The following is a 23,833-nucleotide window of genomic DNA, read 5'->3' as shown; positions in this document are numbered from 1 at the left end:
ATTTGTGTATGTATGATTACGAAATTGTATCCTCGTAATTGTGTATTCCATTTATGTAATAAGTATATTAGAAATTTCCTCATGTATATTGCTCATTGAAACTTAATACAATACATACTAGATGCATTGCATCAAATCTTTCTTGTGTTTAATTATACCACAATAGCAATGGACAAAGTTGTAGGTCTCGCTAAGTTGCAAAAGTTGGATTCCTTTCTCCTCCAATGCATTCTCCATATTACTAATAGAGGTCTTGGAATTGTCAAACCACGTGGAAAAGCTTATTGGGAAGGTCGAGAGGGATTCTAGTGAGGTCGGATTGTTTGGGGAATGCTGGGATCGTGGCTTGGGAAGATGAATTTGGGAGTAATGGCTAGTGAGGTTAGATGCATAGATGCCCGTGCTATTGGAAGGATTAATAAATTATTAAACCTCCGAATGTACATCTAAAAATGCGTATTTACATATATACTCCCGCTCTTTTGATTTCCACCATTGAATTTAATTGTGATGACATGAAGCAAATTTAATGATGGAATAGATGTAAGGATATTTTGGTAATAAAAATGATAATTTGTCATTAATTGATCTTTTTGGAACATTTAGGGAGGCAATTTCAAAATTTCAACTTTTTTGGGACTAAAAAAAACTTATAAGGGGTTTAATTGATATATTGAGTAACTTAGGAGGTGACACTAATTTTAAGGACCTTGCTTGTGTCTTGTGTATTTATGCGCAATCAACGGTCAAGATCGAGAAATCTCGATCAAATCTCGATCCAATGGTCCACTGATCAGTCAATGCAGGGTTAGTAGAGTGGTAAGATTCATACTTCTCAGTGGAGAGGTTATCGGTTCGACCCTTACGGATGACAAAGCTCCTCTGAGAATGTAATTGAGGTGCGCGAAAGATGGTCCGGACGAGCCTTAGACACTAAAAATGCTAATTTTAGAGGTAGGCAGGGGATGGTGCTGAAAACTTGCCTTACAAAATTTACCCTTTTGTCTGATCCGATCGAACCAATATGATACATCGTTCTTGAATCTTGGTATGAACACCAGAACCGTTCGATTCACACTATATTCCCCAACCCAACTACCCAAGACACCATCAGCAGCAGCGCGGCTTCTTGAATTGAATCCTGTCTCCTGTCTCCTGTCTCACCATTCTTCTCTCCAGTTCCTTCACCATCAGCAGAAGCACCCTCTGTCTCTGCTTTCCTCTGTGGAACGGCCATGGACAATAATCCTCCATTGCAGAAAATTGCCATACCGGGCCCAATTCTCGCCTCAATGCTTCAACGTTTCAGCTCCTCAAATGGAGACGTGGATGGTCTTCTCTTTGGCCACGTCACTGACACCCCCGCCGATCTGGCGGATGATGACTTATCTTCTTCTCGCTCCGACTCTTCCACTCTCGTTGCCACCATTACAAGCTTCTTCTGCTCCGGCACCGTCAATAGTTTCTACGATTCATTGGGTCAAATAGACCTTGACGCTATTCGCCGATTTCTTGATTACGGAGGACCTGGCAGGTTTTTAATCGGCTGGTTCGTTGGGAGGCGCAGAACTGCACTACGGCCTTCCATGAGAGAATGCGTAGTCACAGCTAATCTCTGCTACAAAGCCCCTAACCTGAATTCCCCTGATGATTCACTCTCTTCCACTCCCAATTTTGCTCCTTGTGTCTTTATCATCTTCTCCACCCCTTGTTCTAATAAACTGATTCACACACACGAGTACCGAGCTTTGCAGTTTCGTAAATTGCCTGGTTGTCTCGATCCCATATCAATGGATGTCGTCAACATTGGGCCGGCGTTTCGAGGACATTACAGTGCGTTTTCACCTAGCTCTCCCTTCCCATGGATGCCTTGTGGGTTGAGTCATTTGGAGGAAAAGCAGAGCGACAGCTTAAATCAGGGGAAACGGATATCGAAAGAACAGCAAGATTTGGATGCTGAGGGGTTCGAGAGTGGAAGGTTGAGTCGTTTAATAGGTTCGGAGGCGGCCAATTATACTTCCGAGTTGGAGGGTTTGTATCGCAAAATGCTTGAAAAGCTCGAGGAAGTGGCACGCCTCGTCGAGCAGAGTTCAGCTAAGGTCCTTGAACAGGTATAATTTGGAGAGTTTTTTGAACAGTGTTTTTTAATTTTCTTGGTCTTTGATATTCCTCTGTCTGTGATCCAATTATTTTGTTTAAACCTGCTTACAACACGACTGTTCACTTCATGTCTATCTGCAAGCATTCAACTTGTAAAGGGAAAGGGCGAGGGGTGATGAAAGGATTATTTTTCTCTTTGAGATCTTTTCTTGATGCCTGAGTTTACTATTTTGGTTGGGACCTAATATGGGTAAGCCATGAAGCATTGCTATTGGCTGATTGTTTTGCGTTATTGTCGAGATCTAATTCTTGAACTGCATGGGTTAACGATCCATTAAACTCTTGGCCAACTTTCTGCTTTATATATACTTTTGGGTGATTGAGTTGGTCTTAGTAGGGGCATTGTTGTTATTGATGGTGTTGTCATAAGTTGTAGCATTTCAGAGATGATTATATATAGGTTGTTTAAGTGAATTGCAGAATGAATCACAAACCAAGATTTTAGTGTATACCACATTGCCTTACCAGTAATGTGGCTTTGTTACTTTTATCTTAACGTTGGTTGCTTCTCTCTTCAGTCTCTCCATAGTGGCCCATTCTTCCAACGAAAGTTTCCTTTGCAAGATCACTTGAATATTTTATTGGGCTTTCATCTTGATGCTAGAAAGAAAGAAAGAAAAAGAATAAATTAAAATGTTGTAATGACGACCACCCAATTTACTTCCATTTTTTGACAGGAACACCGAAATGTAAGGTTGCGGATGAAAATTGCAGGCTTGGAATAATATTGGGATGACCTTTTTTGTAGTGTCAGGTAATATGTCCATCTGCATTTTACTAAGTTTGCAGTTATATTTCATCTTGTTTGCATGCTTAAAATTTTTATGTTAGTTTAGATAGTGTCCGCTCCTGATTGAAGGAAAAAGAAAATCACATGAATAATCTCTTTGCATATTGTAGCTGGCTGAATTCAACGGTTAAGGTTTTTATGGTTCCTCCTTAAAAGAATTAGAACAGAATGCTCGCAGAATTCTCTATATGTAGCTGATTTAATCTGGTTCCATCTTGTGGCCTCTGGAGGATATATCTCCTTGATTATCATAGTAGGGTTACAACTTACAAAATACCAGTTGGATATCAACATCTACTTTATATGTTCTTTGGTTCGATCAGGGTAAAGGCCTGGTGCTATCAATTCTACTTAAATTTAATTTACTGTTTCTGGTTTAAATTCTGCGTATTTGAATATATGATGGATGAAAACATTGAAATAAAATTGGGCTGGCTTATAGAAGCCTTATGGAGGTTCTGTTGACACCTTTACGATTAAAATGTTTACATGTTTATATTTATGGACACAGAAATTGACTTATCCCTACTTGGCCTTTTTTTTTTTTTTTTTTTTTTTTTTTTTTGGGGGGGGGGGGGGGGGCTTCGGTCGGTTAGGCTTCTATTTTTGATAATCCTAAGAGAGCGTAGAAGTAACCTAACTTAAAAGGACTGCACACCCAAAATGACTCATTTGACTGCCTTAACTCTTTTTTTCTACTTCACCTGGCTTGGCTAGTCATCTGTTTTGTTCTTTGATTTGATAAGCCCAAGAAAGTGCAGAAGGAACCTAAATCTAAGGAACCACTGCATTTATCCTTTCCAACTCAAGTGGCTGCTCTGGAAATTTCCCAAAGAACTCCATGTAATATGGCTGCATGGTTACTGCCATGTCATACTTCAGAAATAAAAGAGTTTGCTGTCTACTCTTCCTTGGAAATATTGGGTGCAGCTTGTTCCCATGTCTTCTATGTTGATTATCTTAGCAGTCTGTGTAGGGACAAAACCATGTGCCGTAAAAATTCTAGGCATAAGCTGAATGTTCTGATCCATATCATGGTCCCTCTAGTGTGATTTGGAGTTCTAGAGCAGCTTGAATGTTGTCCAGATGTAACAATAACAAGCCTTTCCCAACTAAATAGGGTCGGCTACATGGATCCTTGTCTTCCAATGAGCTCTATTTGAGGCCACATATAACCCCTTTTTTTTTTATTATCATAACTGTGCTTTTAATATACATTTACGAGTTAGATGAGTTAGTTTTACATTTCACTTGTCATTTTTCTATTTATGAACTCTATTTTGGAGCACATACCTCGATGATATTGGTGAAGTTTTATTGCTTGCGGTCCTGTCATCTTCACTTTCTAGATGTGTATCACAATTAAACATAAAGGAAGTGGAAAAAGTTAGTTAATATAAGGGAAAGGAAGAGTAGAAATCTAGAATGTGCTAGGTGACTTAAAAGTGAAGATGGTACAGTGTTAAGGATGAGGACGTTAATGAGTAGTGTAATAATCTACTAAATGGTGACTATATTGCTCATTAAGAGACCACATTGTGTGGACATGCATGAAATTAGGTGTCTGAAGTCAAAGAAATAAAAGACCAAAAAAAGGAAAAAGAAAAAAGAAGTCGAAGAAATTCTTGGTGTTAACTGAATGTTCTAATTCATACCATGGACCCTTTAGTGTGATTTAGAGTTCCAGGACAGCTTGAATATTGTCCAGATATAATAACCCATAGGGGGCCAGCTACATGGATCCTTGCCTTCCAATAAGCTCTATTTGGGGCCAGATATAACCTTTTTTTTTTTTTATAACTCTGCTTTTATTCTAGTTATGCTGAGCATTTGAATGAAAGTAACCATATGCATCGATGAGTTAGCTGAGTTAGTTTTACATTTCACTTGTCGCTTTTACTATTTATGAACTCTACTTTGGAGCACAGACCTAGATGATATTGCAGCAGCTTTATTGTTGGCGGTCCTGTCATTTTCAATTTCCAGATGTGTATCACAATTAAACACAAATGAAGCAGAAAAAGTTAGTTAATATGAAGGAAAGGAAGAATGGAAATCTAGACTCTGCTAAGGAAGAATAGAAATCTAGACTGTACTATGTGTCTTATAAGTGAAGATGGTACAGTGTTAAGGATGAGTACGTTAATGAGTAGTGTAATAATCTATAAAACGGAGACATTTCTAGTTGTAGTGACCCAGAAGACTCTATTGCTCATTAAGACACCACATGGTGTGGATATACATGAAAAATACGGTATCTGAGGTCGAAGAAACTTAAGAAAGACGAAGGAAGGAAAAAGCATCAGGTTTAAATGGGGGTACAAATGGAAGTGTTGAAGTGCCTTGCATTATGTGGTGTATCTTGGTTAGCTAAATTGTTTAGCAAGATTAAGAGCACAAGGAAAGAGTTTGATGGATCCAGGGGAAGTGTTGTGGTTCTGATTTACAAAAATGATAATGGGATATTAAGAAATGCAATAACTGTAGAGGCATAAAACTATTGAGTCACTCTATGGTATTATGGGATAGGGTTATCGAAACCCCCCTGAGATGAGAAACCACTATTTTGGATAATTATTTGCTTTGGAGTCTCATGTAAAAATTTATAGTTTACAAGGACTTCTACATGGTCTTTTCCACCTAGAAAAACATATGATAGAGTCCCTAGAGAGCTAATCTTGCATGCATTGAAGAAGAGATGTGTTTCAGGTTAATATATGGACCTGATTAAAGATATGTATGAGAACATGGAGATTAGTGTAAATTCATAGTAGTGAACTCTTTATTGCAATTGGATTACCTCAAGGGTTGCTTTTAAGGGCTTCCTTTTCTTGTTGGCACCTGTCATAGATGTTAAAGTAACAGCATTTAAGATGGAAGTTCCTTTATGTAAACTTTTTGCGGATGATGCAATTTTGATAGATGAGACACAAGCAGAGTTTAAGTTGGAGTTACGGAGATCAACCTTGGAATCAAAAGGCTTTATGTTAGGTAGATCCATAGAACGAAGGCAGTGTGCGTGGTGTGATACTTAGTTAAACTAGGATGGATAATGAGATGGTGAAAATTGATAGGTGATTATTGAGGTATCTGGGTTCAAATAAAGAGGGTGATGTAGAGCATGATGTCTCACAGTAAATTCAAGTAGGATGACCGAAGTGGAGAGGTGCCTTTGAAGTGCTGTATGATCGATGCATTTTCATAAAGCTAAATGGAAAAACTATAGGACAGTCTTATGATTGTCCATGATGATAAACTAAATGTAGCAAAGATGCTGGAGTTTAGGTGGATATGTGGCAAGAAGCAAGATTAAGAAGGATAAAGTAAGATTATGATGTGGGAGAAGCTCCCATTCATTATAAGGTAAGTGAAAGTAGTTTGAGGTGGCATGGCCTTGTTCGACGAAAATCTTGGGATTCTCTAGTGTTTAGAAGTGATTTTTTTTCAGATCAAAGGTTCTAAAAGAGCCAGGGGTAGCCCTACGATAATCCTAGGAGAAGTTTTAAGGAAAGACATGTATAGTAAGCGTAGTGTCTATTATGACTTCAAAATAGAGAAATGTTTGGAGGGCAAGGCTTGGTGCAAACCCAAGGTTGGAAATGCTATGGATCCACACAAGTATTAAAAAGCTCAAATTTAAGCAGTGTTGACTGTTCTGTAAAAATATTGGAATAAGCAAGAAGAACGAAAATCTAGTAAATAAGGTGAAAATTAAAGGATTCCAAAGAACAAAACCCTTTGTAGACAATATGCATTTGAATTGTCAAGTAAAAGTAATTCTGGAAGGTTTTTGGTAAAAGAATAAGGATAGAGCCATAGAGTATAGGTTACGTATGACAGCAAGGTTGTCAAGGCGTCCTGACCCTTTTTTGGGCCAAGGCGACCTGGTGTCACGTTGCTTGGGTGTTCCCTTGGTTTTTGTTGCCCTCTATCATCTTGCCTCGCCTTGTCGCCTTGACAACCTTTTATGGTAGTACTTCCTTCAACCAAACACTTGGTCAAGTTGGTTACAGAGAGGGAGTTCCAACTAATTCTGCTAAACATACAGGTAATGTTAATTGCAGGCTTTAAACAGCTGTAATCTTTGAAGGAATAGAAAATAAAGGAGGTAACATGATAGTAGAATTTAAAAGGAAAGTTTAGATCCAAGAATGATCAGACCAGAGCCAAGGAGAAAAGATCTGAGGAAAAAAGAGAACGTACACACTACTCTGGGTGTGTCAACAGGGTAAACTTATCATTCTATTCCCAAATCTGATTGAAATTGTTGGTTTAGAGATGCTTATATAGTAGATCAAGCAACATAAATTATATTCCTACTACAGGACTATCCCAACTCTAGAAATGGTGTACCCAGTGCATGAGGCTTCCTTCACTGAAGGGTCTGGGAGGGTCATTATGTTCGTACTTCATCCCTGCTTTTAGCACTGAGAATTGTTTCCTGGCTCAAACCTGTGACCACGTGGTCACAGTGGAGGCCCAATTTCTAAATCTCCATGTTAGGAAAAAGGCCCGCTTTCTAAATCTGTCTACTTTAAAACAGAAAGACATGTTAAAAATATAACAAGACTCTACCTTCCTATGATTCTGATAACGTATAAATAATTTTTTATAAAGAACTGTATTAAGTATTAAGCCCTCCTAATAGCTGCATCAAGGATCCATGTAGTGACCTATTTGGTTGGGTTAAGGCTGAGTTTGTTCTGATTATCAATATAATTTCCAAAAGCTGTTATTAATCCTTGGTTCTGTCATCCATTCTATTCTGTGTCTTTGACAGATAAGCTATTTTCATGTTTTGACTCTTATCCACCCTCAATGTCTAATTGAAGGCATTTGAAAAGCCTTCAGTTTTCCAATGAGATATATGAGAGCTAACAGCAGATAAATTTCATTAAGTAATATAATTTCAGTTGTTTTACCTCCTAAATCACCAATCCCAAGGTTATGTTACCCTATACATCAGTTCTGCATGCAAGACTGACTCGATACTTGAAAGGTTGGTCTATCCCTTGCCAACTTTCCCTATTTTCTTTAAGAAAGGGGGAAAAAGTAAAAGGGACAGAGAACTCGATACAATGGTGATACACGAGAACTTCAGAGTCACAGAATATGTTACCTTTGTCTTTGTTCCTTGCCATTTACTCTCTCTCTGTGACAGGGCATAGTACCTGGTATCTGAAATCTTAGCACCCACAAATATTGTTATATAGATAAAATAACTAATAATCACTCAGGTCTCTGAATCTTATCAATTTGGATTCTAAGTCAGACATACTCTACCCACGTCAGATTACAACACATTAACTTGCTTCCCTGTAATATAATTAGTGGCACTCTTCAACCAATGGAATCATCTAAATGCCCAATAGTCTTCCATTTTGCCTTGATATCATCCTACATAGTAATTTTCTTTTAATGTATTAGTGCCTGACCTTTTGACTATGTCCCATCCTCCCATGCAAGGTAGCCTTTCTCATGAATGTGGATGGTAGCTTTTATTTATGGTAACTGGCAAGGGAGTAAATTTTAATAGAATGAGGGGCTGAATTATTTGGTTGGGACCAAGGACCAACATTTGAGCATTCCAGGTGTATCAGGGATTGCACTTTGGAGGTAATCGGTGAAATCACCATGCTTCGAGATAATTAACTAGGACACTATAAGGCAAGCAAACTAGTCATTCAGATCTACCCTTACAGTTGTGTTGGGGATATTATGTAAATATTTCTTGGCAAAGATTTGCTCAACAGCCTGCGGTAGGATAAACTTATCCAAACAGCCAAATGTCTCTACTTGACAAATTGAATGGGCCTAAATTTTGTGGAAAGTAGCTCCACGATTCTTTGCCAGCGTGTCTAGTTTCATTTCAGCTGCAATGGATTTTGCCAATTGGCAAAATAAAGCTGTGGAAATCTAGAGACTACAGCAGTGTGGGAATGACAGCTGAAAAGTACATGGATGCATAGACTACATGAGAGGGTTTTCAATGTGTCTTCAATTCTTTTTAGAGCTAATTCAAACTCTGTACAACTAATCCAGTGGTCAGTTGGCCCAAATCTACTGTCCACATATCCACATGGTTCAGTGGTGAGCTTTTTGCATAAGCTTTTGAATTGGTGTCTGAGACTCTGAATTAACATTTTCCTTTTGAATGTAACTTTTGACATGCATGTGCCAATCTCTACATCACAAACTATAAAGATGTGGGATAGGTTTTTTTCCTTGTATGGCTGTATATATTTTTGCTGTATCTCTTTCCTTGCCTTGACCTAGCTTTTATAGATCTCATTTTTGTGTATTTATGTTCTACACAAATACCACACACGGAATTTTATGTTCTGCATGAAGCCAGCCTGCTGATTCTCTAAACAACCTGATCATCTCCGGTAGTTATTGGTCTCTGCTGCAACACCACTGTCTGCAGTTTCGTCTCCTTCACTGGCTGATGCTTCCTTCTGTTGGTGAATACTTGGTTACTCATCCCCTTGTCCATTGCTCCCCCTCAGAAACCAATACAACCCAGACTCAGTCACCACCCTTGCGACCTGTGCTTTGTTATTCCATTACCACTTCTATACCTTAACCTTTCCCTGCAACTTATATTCGATTCCTGCCCCTGCAACTGATGATCATGGCGTCGTCTCCCTGCATTTCAGCACCCCTGCGCCAATGAATTCCAAACATTTCAACCCCCTGTTACTTAATCCCCTTCATCAAGTGCCAACAGCACCCTTCCACATTCACCCTTGTTGCTCCGATTCATTTGTGCCAACGACACTCTTGCACCTCAGTCCCTCTTGTTCAGATATTTCAGTGAAAAACACCAAACGAACCCACTGAACCTCACTGCACTGACGTCCTTCCACCGATCATCCTCTGTTGTTGACCCCTTGAACTCTATTGTCATGCTTCAATGATTCCTATTGCTTCTGTGATCCCTTGTGGCCTTTTGGATTGAGGCAGTCCCCTCTGCAGTATTTCTCATTAATCTCTTTCCATTGTCTATATTCTGAGAACATTCTCCTTCCTTCATCTATATTACAAGAACATTCTCATTATTTTTTTCTTTGGCTTCATACTTTAGCCTTTTTTAACTTTGGTTTTTGGTTAGTTGTGTTTCGTTCGTTAGCTCCATGTGAATGGAGCAAGTTTTCCACTGAATATGATGTGTATGTGTGTGGGTTTACAGGGCTACAGTTCTGATCATAAGGGTTTTGTCTGTTATGATAGATCTGTCATTGTTGCTGGTGCATCTCTTGTCATGTTGTTGTCATGGAGCATATTTGTTATTACACTCATCTTATGCGTTCTCTCCTTTGCATCGGTTTCATTTTTTCCTCTTTTTGTTTTCCCTTCCTCTTCCTCTTCATGGCTATCAATGCCAATCACAACTAATGATTCCAGCACCCTTGCCTTCGCCTCTGGTGCTTGAATCTGCTCTTACATGATCATCAGTTTCTGATTCTGAGTTGATTCCCGTTAATCCTAATATTACATCACCTATTGTTTCTTTCTGGATGCTATGGCTTCTTCTTTGATCCTGTTTTATGCCATCCTACCCAAGATTCGAAAACTTGTCTGCTTCACTAAAGTTTCAAAATTTCGACCAAAATTTTGGCAGAACGTGGGACAAGATTGTGTCAGGTTTTGGCAGGTGTTAAGACTGTTTTTGACCTAGTTTTTGGTGGACAGTCTATTTTAAGGCCAATAAACACATTTCCAAGGTTATTTTCTTTACTAAAACATAACACAAATTGGTTTTCTTGATTTGAACATGCTTGGTTGTACACAAAACTGAGTACTGTATTTTCACATATCTAAATATGGTTGAAGTATAAATTGACATAAATAAGAAGCAATTTCGATTGATAATCAAACGAATATTAAAACTTCATTAAAGTGTGCATGAAAAACACATAAGACATAAGAAGAACATCCCAAACGTAGTCAATTCTCAATTATAATTTACAGTTATAACCCCCTGAAATTCTTGAATTGTCGCAAGATTTCATTGAGGTTTAACCTAAATACTGAAATTTCACCCAATTACCAAAATTTCAGTGAAATTTTGTTGAAATGTACATCGATTAACTCAAATTCATTTCACCGTTGTATCTCATCTCTGTGACCTTAAGATTTTATAGCCATGCTTGTGTTTACTTCTCCAAATACTCCGGTTATTGGGTATTTTCTATGAAGCATAATTAATGGCTACTTTGATCTATATAAAGCTCATCAAGTCACTTGATTCATGTTGCGAAAGTGACAACCAATTGTGTAGTTCTTTCAGCTGTTCATCATTGGTTAATTGTCAAATGGATGTTAGAAATGCTTTTCTTCATGACTATTTGAAATGGTTTACAAATATCCTGCCTGTTTAGTTGTTTCCTACTTCTTTAACCTTCTCTCTCCTTCCTCCCTCCCGATTCGGCTCCTGATCTCGTCAATAAATTCATTGACCCCCATGCTCTCTCCTCTCTCTACTTTATCCCTTCCCATGATGAGATCCTTCGGGCCATTCGTTCCCACAAATCTAATCGTGCTCCCGGCCCTGATGGATTTAGTATGAGATTCTTCTCCAGTGCTTGGGATATCATTGAGGATGATCTCTTTCGTGTTTGCAGTTTCTTCCTCAATCCTTCCCAGCTCTCTTTTATCAATCAAACTTTTCTTTGCCTTATCCCCAAGAAGGCTGGTGCCTCCTCCCTCTCAGATTTTCGTCCGATCTCACTTTGTAACCTCCTCTATAAGTTCGTCTCCAAAATCCTTGCGAACCGGCTCAAAAAGATTATCCCAAACCTGGTTAGTGCCAACCAAACCATTTTCATTTCGGGTCGTAGTATTGCGGATAATATTCTTCTTTGTGTAGAAATAGTCAGGGGGTTTGAGAGATCTTCTCACTGCCCTGTTGCTCTCCTCAAAATTGATCTCCACAAAGCTTTCAACTCTATCTGTTGGGATTTTATTAGTGATGTCCTTTTTGCCATGAGGTTCCCTCCTTCCTTTATTCATTGGGATTGAAGTTTGTATATCCACCCCTTTCTTCTCCATTATCACCAATGGCTCGCCGGCTGGCTTCTTTCCCTCCTGTGTTGGGGTTCGTCAAGGGTGTCCCCTCTCCCCTTACCTCTTCTCCTTGGCTCTGGAAGTTCTCTCCCATCTTCTCCAATCCAAGACGGATCAGCTCCTAATCTCGCCCATTCCCAAATGCAAATCCCTTAATCTCACCCATCTTGCCTTCCTGATGATCTCATGATTTTCTCCAAAGCTGATCACAATTCCATCTCCTCTATCCTCTCTGCTCTCTCATTCTTTGAGTCCATCTCTAGTCTTAAAGTCAACCTTGACAAATCCACTATTTTCCTCTCTGGGGTGTCTGAATCTCTTCGTTCTAACCTCCTAAATCTTTCTGGATTTAAACCTGGGTCCTTTCCTGTTGTCTACCTTAGTCTCCCTCTCATCTCTGGTAGGCTCTCTAGCCACCATTGTTCCCCCATGTTGGACCACATCCGTAAGAGTCTCCAACTCTGGAAAAGCCGGCTCCTCTCCTTTGCTAGAAGGGTGGAGCTCATCCGTTCGTTCTCCAATCCTCCTATCTTTATTGGTGTGGCATTTTTCCGACACCTAAGTCCATCTCATCGGCAATGGAATCTCTCTTCTATGCCTTCCTTTGGAAGGGCCAGGAATCCTTGAGATTCCTCCGCCCCATCAGTTGGTCTAACATCTGTCGGCCTAAAGCTGAGGGGGGCCTTGGAATTCGAAGGATCCAAGAAGTCAATTCCGCTGCCTTGCTCAAACTCATCTGGAAAATTGTCACTAAACAAGATTCCATTTGGGTTTCCTGGGTACACTTTTACCTTCTCAAACCTGATTCTTTCTGGACTGTCCTTATCCCCTCTAACCCTTCCTTGATTTGGAGGAAACTTCTCCTTCTTCGATCTCGTGCCCTCCCTGCCATTTCCACCCAAATTTCTTCTGGTTCCTCTACTAATTTCTGGCAAGATTCATGGCATCTGATGGGTATTCTCCTTGCTGTCCTCCCCCCCCGGCACTGTCTATGAAACCCGCATCCCCAAATCCACCCTTCTCTCGAGCTTCATCTCCGATGGTTCTTGGGTCCGTCTCCCCCACCCTAGTCTCACACAAGTCTTGAATTCTCTCCCCCCCCCCCCCCCATCACCTCCTCCCTCCAGGACACGTTAGTTTGGCTACCTTCCACCACTAACACCTTCACCACCTATTCGGCTTGGAATTTGGTTCGCTCCCCCTCCCCCCCTAGTTTGGTTTAAAGATCACATTCCCCGCCACTCCCTCACCCTTTGGAGAACCCTAAACCTCGCTCTCCCAACCCAAGCTTTCCTTATCATCCGCCACATCCTTGTGAACCCCAATTTTATCCTTTGCTGGAATGGTACTAAGGATATTGAACATTTGTTCTTTTCTTGCCCTTTCTCTAGTTCTCTTTGGAGGAAAGTCCTAGCCAACATTTGGCCCCGCTCCTGTCGCACATTCGGGTTTATCGTGACTAGTCTTGGATTTTGAGTAACTTTTCGGGTACCTCTATTTGTGACCGGATTGGTAAGCTTGTCTTTGGTGCTATGGTCCATCATTTGTGGGGGGAGCATAATCTTAGGCACTGGACTTCCAAATCCCACTCTCTTGACTCGATTTGGAATGCTATTTATTTTGATGTTTCCTCTCGTATCATTTGTATTCCCCATCCCCCGATTGTTGATTCCCCAAGGAACTGGCTCATTGTTGCTTCCTGGGGGCTCAACTCCCAAATCCATCCTTCTCTTCGATCCTCCCTTGTTTGGATCCTTGTAGTTCATTGCTTTGTTCCCTTTAATATATTATATTATTCATCCAAAAAAAAAAAATCCTGCCTGGTTTTTCGTATGATGAATCTGTGGATTGTGATATATGGTTTGAGACAAGCCTGAAGGGCTTGTGTTGTGTTGAATGGTTCTCGTGAGGTGGTTATTCATGTTAGTTTTATAAAGGGCTGCCTGGTGCACAAGGCCCTCACCGCTGAAGGTCTGGGAGGGTCATAATGTACACAACCTGTTTTCACAAAGGGGCTATTTACAGACCCTAACCCATGATCTCTTGGTCGTAATGAAGCAACCTTTACTGTGCATTAAGGCTCGCTTCATGTCAGTTTTCTAAGAGTTATCATGATTACTCATTATCCTTGTATTTTTCTCCTTAATGTATGGCATTTCTTCAGTTGTTTGTGGGTGATTCTATTTATTGGAAGATACTCAGGTTATTACAATGCTAAAATCAATCCTGGGTAATGGGGTATGTTCCTGCCCCCCCCCCCTTCTTTCAAAATGAAGGGCTTGGCCCCTCTTGCATGTTTTCTTCCACTGGACCATAGTTATCAAGGCAGCTAGGCGACAAAGACTTTTTGGGGCCTTCCTAAGACATGGCGATTAGGCGGCCGCAAGGCATCGCATGAGCTAAGAAAGCTTTTAGTTTATGTTTTCTTAATACAATTGTTTTATGTGGTACAAATAGCATACAATAAACTTATATAGTTCTCCTATAAGCTAAATAAATATATTAGAGTCACAATTATGCAAGATTATCATATTCAAAAAACAATCTAAGTTCATCTCATCATAATACAAATATATAGTAGCAACATAGCATAAAAATATATGATCATAGTCCAAAATTTCAGTTGAAAATGCTGAAATTTTGGTTTTTTACCCACCTGAGAGAAATCAAGAGGTGAAATTTTTTTCCCTGGTTTCAATCAGGATGGTTGAAATTTTGACTGAGTCTTGCACAATCATATTTAAAAGTCCCAAATCTCGGTTGAGTTCTTTGAAATTTCACAGAATTGGAAGTGCTGCTGGTCGAAATTTCTGGGATTTACCCACACTTTTTGCCATCCTCTTTCAACCTTTTTTTTCACTCAAAAATCATCATTCCTTTTTCTTCCTTCACCTTGTTTGCTGCTTGCTTCATGGTTGTAGTCCTTATGGAGTATATGGTAGAGTTGTTGGATATGGGGGGTTATTTGCTGATGCTAGTAGTATGTTGCATATGGGTATGGGGATGGATCGGGATCAAGTGCATCATTTGTAGACTCCATCTTTGGATATCTATCACACTAGTTGGGCTATTTCAGCTATCATCCTCTTATAGTCCATTCCCTAGGTTGGGATATTTAGCTTATGCTGATGTTGAGACCTATAGATTCTCAATATCGGACTATCTAATTAAATATTCCAAGACCATGACATTGAAGTCTTGTCCAATATTCCGAGCAGTGGATCAAACCTTTCCAGTACTACATGTCTCATGTGATGGATCCACCGAGGAACTCAACTTGGAATTGAGTGAAGATGTCAGAAAAAGTTTCTTTTTGGTTATTTGCTTTGTGGTTATTGTGTTTGTATGAAACCTTGAAAATACCTCTATAATTTGCTCAATTTACAAATCTTTGTATTTGTTGGAACTTCTCAAGTATAGTACTACTTGAGTGATAACTCCTCATAGTGTTTTTAGAAAAATACTTGTGCCATTGTGTTCTTTATGCTTTATATAGGTTGCATGCAAAAATCGAGAGCAAAACCATGAAAACAAGGCCGAAATCATCCATCGAGTTGTCCTGGGAAAATTCTCAAGTTTTATCCGAGATGGCGAAATTCCGACCTCATCTCGGTCAGAACTGAGATTTTGATCCTTGCATATGATTATGATAAATATGAAAGTGAAGGTAGTGGAACACTTTGTAGGCGCTTTTGAGGAAGACCAATCCTGAATGTCGTGGACTTGAGGTCGACCTAATAGGGTTGCTGTAGAGGAGTCCTCTTTCTTCAGTGTAATAAGACTCCATTTGGGGTGTTTCACCTTTCACAAATAGGTTTTCTTCTTTTTTATTTTTATATTTCTTACCCTTTAATCTCTATATGATCCCATGCTTCTCGTTGCATGGAGTTATTATGTATACAACCAATCATATAGGTTTTATGGAATAGATTTTGATGGTTTCAAAAAATCCCCCCCCCCCCTTAAAAAAAAAGAAAAGAAAAGAAGGAAATTTAAGTATGAAATATTAAAAGAGCAAACGCTTGCCCATAAGGTGTAAATATGGTGCACAAGGATTTGCCTAGGCAGAAAAGCATGTTTCCTTTGCATGTGCAAAAAGAAGCCCATCACCTTGGAGCCCAGAAAATGTCACCTTGGTGACATTTTGATTACAGAGCATTGGACACTCACTACTCCAAAATGTTTACTTCTTAACCAACCAAAATTTGTTCAGGATGATTGAACTGGCCAAGTTTAACTGATGACAAGGTGGATATTCAACACTTTGGTGACACTTTGATAACAGAGCACTGGATGCTCAATACTCTAATTATGTTTATTTCTTAACCAACCCAAGTTTGTTCAGGGTGATTTAACTGGCCAATTTTAATTGATGATAAGGTGGATACTCCTTATGTTAAATGCCACACTGGAGAGTTTCTTATCCTACTACATATCAACGGCTTTTTTGAAGCCTCAACAGTCGTAATATGACTCTCCTGATATGCTTTCCATGTTGTGATCCAGTTCATTTCATTGCCTTAGTTGTAACCCGCTGCTGTTCCCTCTATGATTCCTATTTGAGATGTACACCTAAGGTTTTTTCTTCTCATCTTCATTTCATTTGCGTGTCTATAACATAGGCATAGTGTGTTTTTCGTGGCTTCTTGAAAATGCAAAAAGCAATGTACAACTCCAAGTCTTCTGCTGCAGTTGAATATCATTCCTTATCATCATCTTGAGGTTTGACTGATGGCTTCATAAGTTATTGTGATTTTCCTATTATTTTTTGGAGCTCTAAACACGTTATTGCTGACGGTCCAGCTCCATTCTCATTTCTTCCCATCCCATATTTCATGAGTACCGGAAACACATTAAGGTTGATTTTCACTTCATTCAGAGAAATATCTCAGCGACCTTGTTTCTGTTCCCTTAATAGTTTCTGCTCATGAGATTGTGGATATTTTTAGCAAAGCTATGTTTTCAAATTGCCATCATTTTTTTTGTTACCATATGCATGCTGTCTAACTAATACCAGTTTGAGTTAGTGTTTAAAGATGCACGATAGCTTTTGTTCCTTGTATAGCTGTATTTACTGTGTAATATTTCTTCACTTGTATATCTCTCTAGTCTCTACTTTATATCTCTCTACTTGTGTAGATCTATGTTGTATAGGTCAATTGTGTATTTAAATTGTCTTATAATTATAATGAATGTGATATAGGAAGTTTAGCACGTGTACAAAACTTGCGTAATATTTGCTTCATATACTGCTGCCAGCTGCATTAAAAAATAGATCTAGCATCTGAAGTATTATGCAGTGCAGCTGACTGCTTCATATACTGCTGCCAGCTGCATTGAATAGATCTAACATCTGAAGTATTATGCAGTGTAGCTGACTTTGTACCCTCTTTAGTATGTTAATTATGATTCGACAAACAAGGGGCAGTTCATCCATGTCTCTGTTATGAGAATGATGTTCCTTATACAGTTGGGATTTTCGATTTATGGCTGTAGTTCCTCCTATCCTGATTGGGGATCTGTTGATTTTGTCATTGCAATACTAGCAGTGGACATGGTTTCATTCATAGATATTGTCAATGCATATGAGAATTTTGAAGTTTTGCTTGGTCAAATCTGGTAAAATTTTAAAGTGGGCCTATGTTGACTTCAATTCAGATAAATGAGCCATTTCTGGTTTAAGGGCAGCCTTAACCAAATATTTTCCCCCCACCAGGATAGGGATAGGAGGTAAGCGTACTTGAAGCTTTAGACCAAGTGAGAAAGTGAGAATGATAAAGCTATTTGTCTCTTGACGCCAAGGTCATTGGGTTGCTTGAATCAAACTTTGGTTAGGAGTAAGTTAAGGCTCCAAGACATGGGTGTTCATTGCAGAACACTAAAATCTTCCTCCACAAGTTTTGACTATACAAAATTGTGTTTTGCTGCTGGAATTTAGTACCAGCTTTAAAGTGTTGATAATTAATAATGCCTTGCAGATAGCATATTTTTCCGTTTTCATAAATTTTGTCATGGTCTATAATCTACACAGCTTCCTGGCTCCGTAGATTGATTATTCAACAACAATAAGCATTGTCCCAACTAAATGGGGTTGGCTACATGGATTCTTGCCTTCCAATCAATTTTGTTTAAGGTCATACTAGATACAAGGCCTAAGCTATGTATATCCTTTGTCACCACTTCTCTTAAAGTTATCTTAGGTCTACCCCTGCTCTTTTAGTTCCTTCAGTCTAGATTATATCACTTCTCCGTACAGGGCATTTATAGGTCTCCGTTGAACATGACCGTGCCATCTCAAACGACTTTTTCAAAGCTTATCACTTATGGGAGCAACTCCCAGACCAACTCTAATATGTTCGTTCTTATCTTATCATTCCTAGTTTTGCTACTTATCCATCTTAGCATCGTCATTTTTGCTATATTGAATTTATCTATATGATTCCTTTTAACAGCCTAACACTCTACAACATACATCATAGCTGGTTGAACGATGGTCCTATAGAATTTTCCTTTGAGCTTTAATGGAATATATTGATCGCACAAGACCATGGACGCACTCCTCCACTTCATCCACCCTATTTTAATTTTTTGGGAAATATCATCCTCTATATCACATGTTTTATATATGATTGAACTTAAATACCTAAAGCAATCACTTTGAGGAATCTCCTTATTGTCAAGTTTCATCACCTCATCGTCTGCCCGATCATGACTAAAGTTACAAACTAAATATTCTGTCTTTATTCTACTTAAAGCCTCTTGATTCCAAAGTTGTTCTCCATGATTCTAACTTGATATTAATCCTTACTTGAGTCTCATCTATCAACACAATATCATTAGCAAAAAGCATACATCAAGGGACATCGTCTTGAATATCTTTGGTTAATTCATCCATTACAACTACAAATAAATATGGGTTTAAAGTTGATATTTGATGTAGCCCAATTGTAATTGAGAATTCATTACTTTGTCCCCCACTGTTCTTACACTTGTCGCTGAACCATCATACATATCCTTAACTATGTCCACATATTTACTTGCAATACTTCTTTTTTCTAGTACTTGCCAAATTAAAGCTCTAGGAACTCTGTTATAAGTTTTTTCTAGGTCAATAAATACCATATGAAGGTCTTTCCTACACTCTCTATACCTTACCATAAGTATCTTAATTAGGTAAATAGCCTCCGTTATAGATCTTCACAGCGTGAACCCAAATTGGTTCTTCGAAATTGTCTCAAATGGGTTTCAATTACTCTTTCCCATAATTTTATAGTATGGCTTATCAATTTAATGCCCCTATAGTTATTACAACTTTGAATATCTCCTTTATTTTTGTAAATTGGAACTATGGTGCTTCTCTTTCATTCATCGGGCATTTTCCTTGTGCTCATAATCTTATTAAACAACTTAGTCAACCAAACTAGCTTGTGGGTTCCTAAGTTCTTTCATACTTCTATTGGGATTTCATCAGGACCTTGTGTCTTGCCTAATTTCATCCTCCTTAGTGATTTTTTTTTTTTTTTTTTACTTACTTCGGACATTGAAATTTTCGGTATTTTGATAATTGGTGCCTTGGTGAACGGTGTAATCGCCCGAATCACTTGAAGTATGCTCATTTGGTGGATTAGAGAAATAAATTTCCCATCTTTTCTTAATGCTCTTATCACATACTAGTACTTTACCATCTCCATTTTTAATACACCTAACATGGTCAAGATCTCTACTCTTCATATCCCTTATTTTGGCTATCTTATAAATAGATTTTTCCCATACCTTCGTGCCCAACTTATTGTATAACTCTTCATACTTTTTCTCCCTTGCTTTTCCCACAATTTTCTTAGCTTCATTTCTAGCCAACTTATACCTTTGAAGATCTTCAACATCTTTAGTTCTTTGTCATGTCTTATAGTTAAAACTAGTTTTTTTATTCCTAATGGCAACTTAAACCTCACTATCCCACCACCAAGTCTCTCTATAAGAATGAAGTTTTCCTTTTGATTCACCTAGGACATCGTTAGCCGCCTTCTTGATACACAACCATCTCATTTCACATAGTGTTAGCGTCCCCCTCAAAATCCCACTTTCCTTGTTTCACTACTTCATTAGTGAAGGATTTCAAGCACTCCTCCTTCAAGATCCACCATCTTATCCTGGGGTAATTAACCTTACACATTTTATGAGTGTTTGGGGTTAGGCACATATCCAAGACCACAAGTCTATGTTGTGCGTTAAGCTTTTCCCCTGGTATCACCTTGCAATCCATGCACAACAATCTATCAGTCCTTCTAGTTAAGAAGAAATTTATTTCACTTTTATGATGCCCACTTTTGAAAGTAATTAAATGCTCCTCTCTCTTTTTGACGTAAGTATTTACAATAGATAGATCAAAAGCAACAGCAAAATCTAAAATTGAGATCCCTTCCTCATTTCTCTCTCCAAAACCATATCCTTCATGTACACTCTCATAGCCTCTTTGATCTTTTCCAATATGTCCATTTAGATCACCTCCCATGATAATCTTTTCTCCTTGACGGATTCCTTGCATTAATCCATCTATATCTTTCCAAAATTCTAACTTTAGACTTTCATCCAGTCTTACTTGAGGTGCATATGCACAAATTATATTTACAATCTATTTCTCCATTACAAGCTTGATGGTAATAATCCTATCACCCACTCTTTTAACATCCACCACATCATAATTTCTTAAAATCTTTATCCACTATTATACCTACTCCATTTTTATTAGTTTTATCCCCAATATACCAAAGTTTAAAGTCATCAATTATTTAGTTTTTTTACCCTTCCATTTAGTCTCTTGAATGCAAGTTATATTAATCCATCTTTTTTTCATAATATCTATCAATTCTAAGCTTTGTACTTGTTAAAATCCCTATGTTCCAAGATGCCAATCTAATCCCACGTTTCTGGACTAGCTTCTTTACCTGCACTTGTCTATGGTGTGGGACCCCTTGCCTACTTATCACTGCATTTGGGTGCCGATGTAACACGTCGCTTACAGGGGACGCCTTAGCTAACCCTTGCCCACTTATCACTGCACCTGGGCCGTAGTGTTACTAGTGTAGCACGTCACTTATTTTGTCGGGGGATGCCCTAGCATAGCGTTTATCATATAAGGTTTAACCCATGAAAATGATTTGGCTAGATTTTTTCCAGTGCCGGCTGCCGACTTGACGCACCAACCCTCCTCCTTTACCCGGGCTTGGGACCAACAGCAAACATTGGTAGAGTTCCTGAATTGATTATTATGTGTTCTAATTTTCTTATTTGTAACCTAAATATAAAGCTTTCTTGAAATTTGATTCTAAAGAGAAGCCCATTTATCCTCTCTATATGATACTGTATTGGTACCAATTCATGGTTCCCTTTTAAATTCAAATTCCTTCCAAGTTCCATGACGAACTCTTTGAATGACATAAAACCAGTCAAATTACAGTTTTATACCCCTTTAGTCAATAACAGCCTCTTTCAATCTTAGCTATTTGAAAGTAAGTGTATAGCACTATTGTCAGTGTGCTGAGTTTTGATTCTGGTCGTGGTTATCTCTTGAAAATAAGGTAAACAGATGCAATTTCCTTTTTTTTTTTTTTTTTTTTTTTTTTTGTGTGTGGTAAACGGATGCAATTTCTGTTGAGACCCTTGATTAGATTTCACTGTGCCTTATGTTCTTGATTTGGTCACATGATTGTTATTCAGCCTACACTTTATACTGTTACAGAGCTGATCTCTTGCTTTGTTTTTCAGCTGGTGGAGAATCCAGCTTCGTGGGAAGAGTGCTGATAGGCCTTTTCAATGGCTTCTGCATTCTGAGAACCTTGGCCTCTTGCTGTGCCTGTAATTAGCATCGAGGTTAGATCTATGATGTGTGGACATTGATAATAGTGTCTGGTGTAGAATCGGAGATGATGGTGTCTTGGATATGGCAACCACAAAATCTGCAAGTGGGGACAAGCCTTTGTGTATTTGATTGACCAATTATACTTCACATGTACCTAAATGTTGGAAAAATAGGTAAATACAGGTTCCCTCTTACAAGTTAAACCTTACATTGAGATTGTTTAATGTTTTTGAACATAAAAGAGTGGAACGCTGGATGGATTATAGTATGAACGTGAAACAGGTAAATCAAGTACTACTTGGGTTTAATCAGACTAGCACATCCTGCATATCTGTGCAGGTATACCATACTGGATTTTAGAAAGCAAGTCAAAGGAAACAACATTGAGAAACTGAAGGTGGAAATCATTCTAGTTAAGACGATTTTGATTTAGCTTCTTGGTGAATCACAGTTGTTTTGATGAACTCCATCTATTCTCTAACAATTTCCTCTTATGAGAAGAGAATGCATTAAGAAGAGAAAATGAAAGTAATCTACCTTAGCCCGTTTGATTCCTCCTCAGTACAGAAAGGGCAAAGCTGGTTCTGAAGGCTTCTGCACAAGCCAAGACTGGTTCCAAAGTTCATTTGAGGTCGGGGACAATGAGCCCAAAGGGGGAATTTTGCTCGCGCTTGTGCAGATATCTCTTGTTCATGTAGGCTCGGTGACATGTATCATTGTTTTGATTGAAGGGCTAAAAGTAGGGATACTATGGTAATGATTTGCAAGTTGAACCCCTCAATGTGTCTAATTTATTTGGAGATGCATATTTTACGATTTGCGAAAAATTCTAACTGCAGCCCTAACCCCAACCCTTGATGAGCTCCTTCCTGACGATGACCAACGATTAATTTTAGATCTCCTTCCCCTTCGACTGTAAATAAATGTGAACAGAATTCGAGGTTTTACAGAAGAGTAATCAATCAAATCACATCTCCAAATACCCAACCACTCCTAATCACAAAAAGAAAAGCAATCTCCACTTCTTTTCTCCTTTTTTTTTGGTAAATAGTATTTTATTCAGAAACTTGAAGAGTGGCCGAGCATAGCTCTAACAACGAAGGCCTTCCTTGGTAGGATATCCGCAATTACATTGGATTTCCTAGAAATGTGCCTTGCACTAAAATGCAGAAATTTTGAAACTATATACCTTATATCTTGGAGTATCGGAAGAATATATGGGTGGACCCATTCACTACTAACTTGATTAATTCCTTGCAATCTGAATGGAGCTCCACATATTCATGACCATCTCCCAAAGCTTCTAAAAGTCCAGCACGCATAGCTAAGGCTTCTCCTTCTAGTGGTGATGAAAAACATTGAGGCGAAGAGACTGCTAGACACGGCTTCCCATCTCTTCCTCTGATTATAATTCCCAAACCTCCTTCTTTTGCTTTCGGTCTCCAGGAGGCATCCGTGTTGATCACCATAGAGTTTGAATTCATGGTTAACCTCTGAAGATGGGCCACTGCTGTAATAGTACTTACAACACGATTGAGAGTGGGTTGTGTAGGCGTAGAGTGTCTTATGAGTCCAATACTCCTCATGTGCCTTTATAGCCTGTTGAATGACTTGCTCTGCTGTCCATGGACAATTTCCAGCCACTCTATGATTCCTTGCCTTCCATAACTGCCACACAATGAAGGCACTAAGGCTTTTCAATTTTACTGCTTCCTTTTGTCCCAGTGCTTCAAGTCTTCCCCATGCTTTGACCCATTGTTCCATTGATGATCCTCCTTCCTCTTGAATACGCCATGTTAAAGGACATCCGTACCACACTTGTTGAGCTAGGTGACAGTGAAATAAAACATGTTCTATTGATTCCTTTCCTTCTCCACATAACCCACAAAAAGTATCTAGATGCATACCCCTTTGTGTGAGACCTTGGGCTGTCGCTAGACCTTCATTTGCTGCTC

At 38.8% G+C, this 23,833-nt stretch overlaps 1 protein-coding gene across 1 annotated transcript; it reads left to right on the top strand.

The window, feature by feature from the left end:
- The first annotated feature begins 1,071 nt into the window (after positions 1–1,071).
- Positions 1,072–22,844, top strand: LOC149023985 (BRISC complex subunit Abro1-like protein). The gene is made up of 3 exons (XM_089144399.1): positions 1,072–2,111; positions 2,838–2,914; positions 21,785–22,844. Exons 1-2 carry the CDS (start codon positions 1,236–1,238, stop codon positions 2,883–2,885), a joined length of 924 nt encoding a protein of 307 aa, XP_089000525.1. The 5' UTR covers positions 1,072–1,235; the 3' UTR covers positions 2,886–2,914; positions 21,785–22,844.
- The last annotated feature ends 989 nt before the right edge of the window (positions 22,845–23,833 follow it).

The sequence above is a fragment of the Hakea prostrata genome, chromosome 2, assembly GCF_041222555.1.
Source record: "Hakea prostrata isolate BN-2017 chromosome 2, UWA_Hpros_2, whole genome shotgun sequence".
NCBI lineage: Eukaryota > Viridiplantae > Streptophyta > Magnoliopsida > Proteales > Proteaceae > Hakea > Hakea prostrata.
The sequence above is the reverse complement of the archived record's forward strand: the minus strand, read 5'-3'. Positions and strand labels throughout refer to the sequence as shown.